This window comes from Sphaeroforma arctica, assembly GCF_001186125.1.
Source record: "Sphaeroforma arctica JP610 unplaced genomic scaffold supercont1.8719, whole genome shotgun sequence".
NCBI lineage: Eukaryota > Ichthyosporea > Ichthyophonida > Sphaeroforma > Sphaeroforma arctica.
In genome coordinates, this window is record NW_014031839.1 from 1 (window position 1) to 1,192 (window position 1,192).

The 1,192-nt window shown below is 46.4% G+C and overlaps 1 protein-coding gene across 1 annotated transcript; it reads left to right on the top strand.

Annotated features, from left to right (window-relative positions):
• Positions 1–1,015: 1,015 nt before the first annotated feature.
• SARC_16722 (hypothetical protein) lies at positions 1,016–1,179 on the top strand (the record flags this gene model as incomplete). Its single annotated transcript, XM_014289175.1, has 1 exon — positions 1,016–1,179. A coding segment is annotated over one exon (164 nt), but the record flags the coding sequence as incomplete, so codon positions are not given.
• Positions 1,180–1,192: the final 13 nt, after the last annotated feature.

Here is a 1,192-nt window from a genome sequence, read left to right on the forward strand (position 1 = left end):
TATATATGTAAACAAATTTTAAACACGTCTAGAAAGAACTAGATTTATTAAGTTTCACCATCAAGAATCTCGTCACAAAAACTCGGGCCGTTTGATCCGAATGTTCTCCGCCCTGGACCTGTGCTGTTGAATTGTGACTGAAAGTTGATATGATATGTTAAGATTATCTTTGTGATCGTAAGGTGTTGATATGAAACATGTTTGCGCATACAACACAACATCATCCGCGAGTCCACCCCATCACAATTTGATGCTGTGCTTCCGAGTCGTCCCTGCAAGTTGGCGCACACACTTCCCGTGCACGGACTACAATGCACCGGCATTAGTTGTAATATGGTCCGAAATAACTTAGCGCTCGATACGTCGAAACATATCTGTGCGTGCACTCATTCCTATCTATCCGTTTGTAGTACGGACTACAATGCACCTGCAATATTTGTAAAATGGTCCGAATTAGCTGAGCTCTCGATACGTCGAAACGTATCTGTGCGTGCACTCATTCCTATCTATCCGTTTGTAGTCCCGTTTATACCAACAGCATCACGACGGCGAATTCAACGACGGCCTGATGGTCGGAACGTTCGAGGGCACCCTGGGCACTAGTACCAAGACGAAGCGTAACGTAAGTCACTCCTTTCTCGCTGTGGTTGTTTTGTTTGTACATGTAGGCGATATACGGCAACTGTACTACCAGGAGTGTGGTAGGTGTAGGTGCACAGTGTCTGGACTGGACTGTATTCGGTTGCATCTGATCTACGGTGATGGCTCGGTTGATTAGTGCGTACTGTGCAAGTAGTACCGGAATCGGCTTTCGGGGACATACATAGCACTCCTAGATGAGAGAATGGGGCGCGTTTGCTGGATTGTTATGGTGTATCCGGCATGTAATACGGTGTTCAGGATAATCATTTTGAAGCCCAAAGTAAACTAGTATAGAGTGCACATTGTTTTGCCTCGTTCAATATCTTCTCATTTCTCATATTACAAATCATAATCCATGCGCACGCATTAATAGGGCGGTCGACTTAACACCGTGAATTCTAGTGTTGGTTTGAAGGATGGGGAACCACACGACCCAGATTCATCACTGGACGCCGTCGACCGACACATGCACTCACCACCCCGCGCCAGGAAACATGTGCCTGGCTATTCCTGGCTATCGCAGGCCACGAAGAAGACGTGAATGAGTACG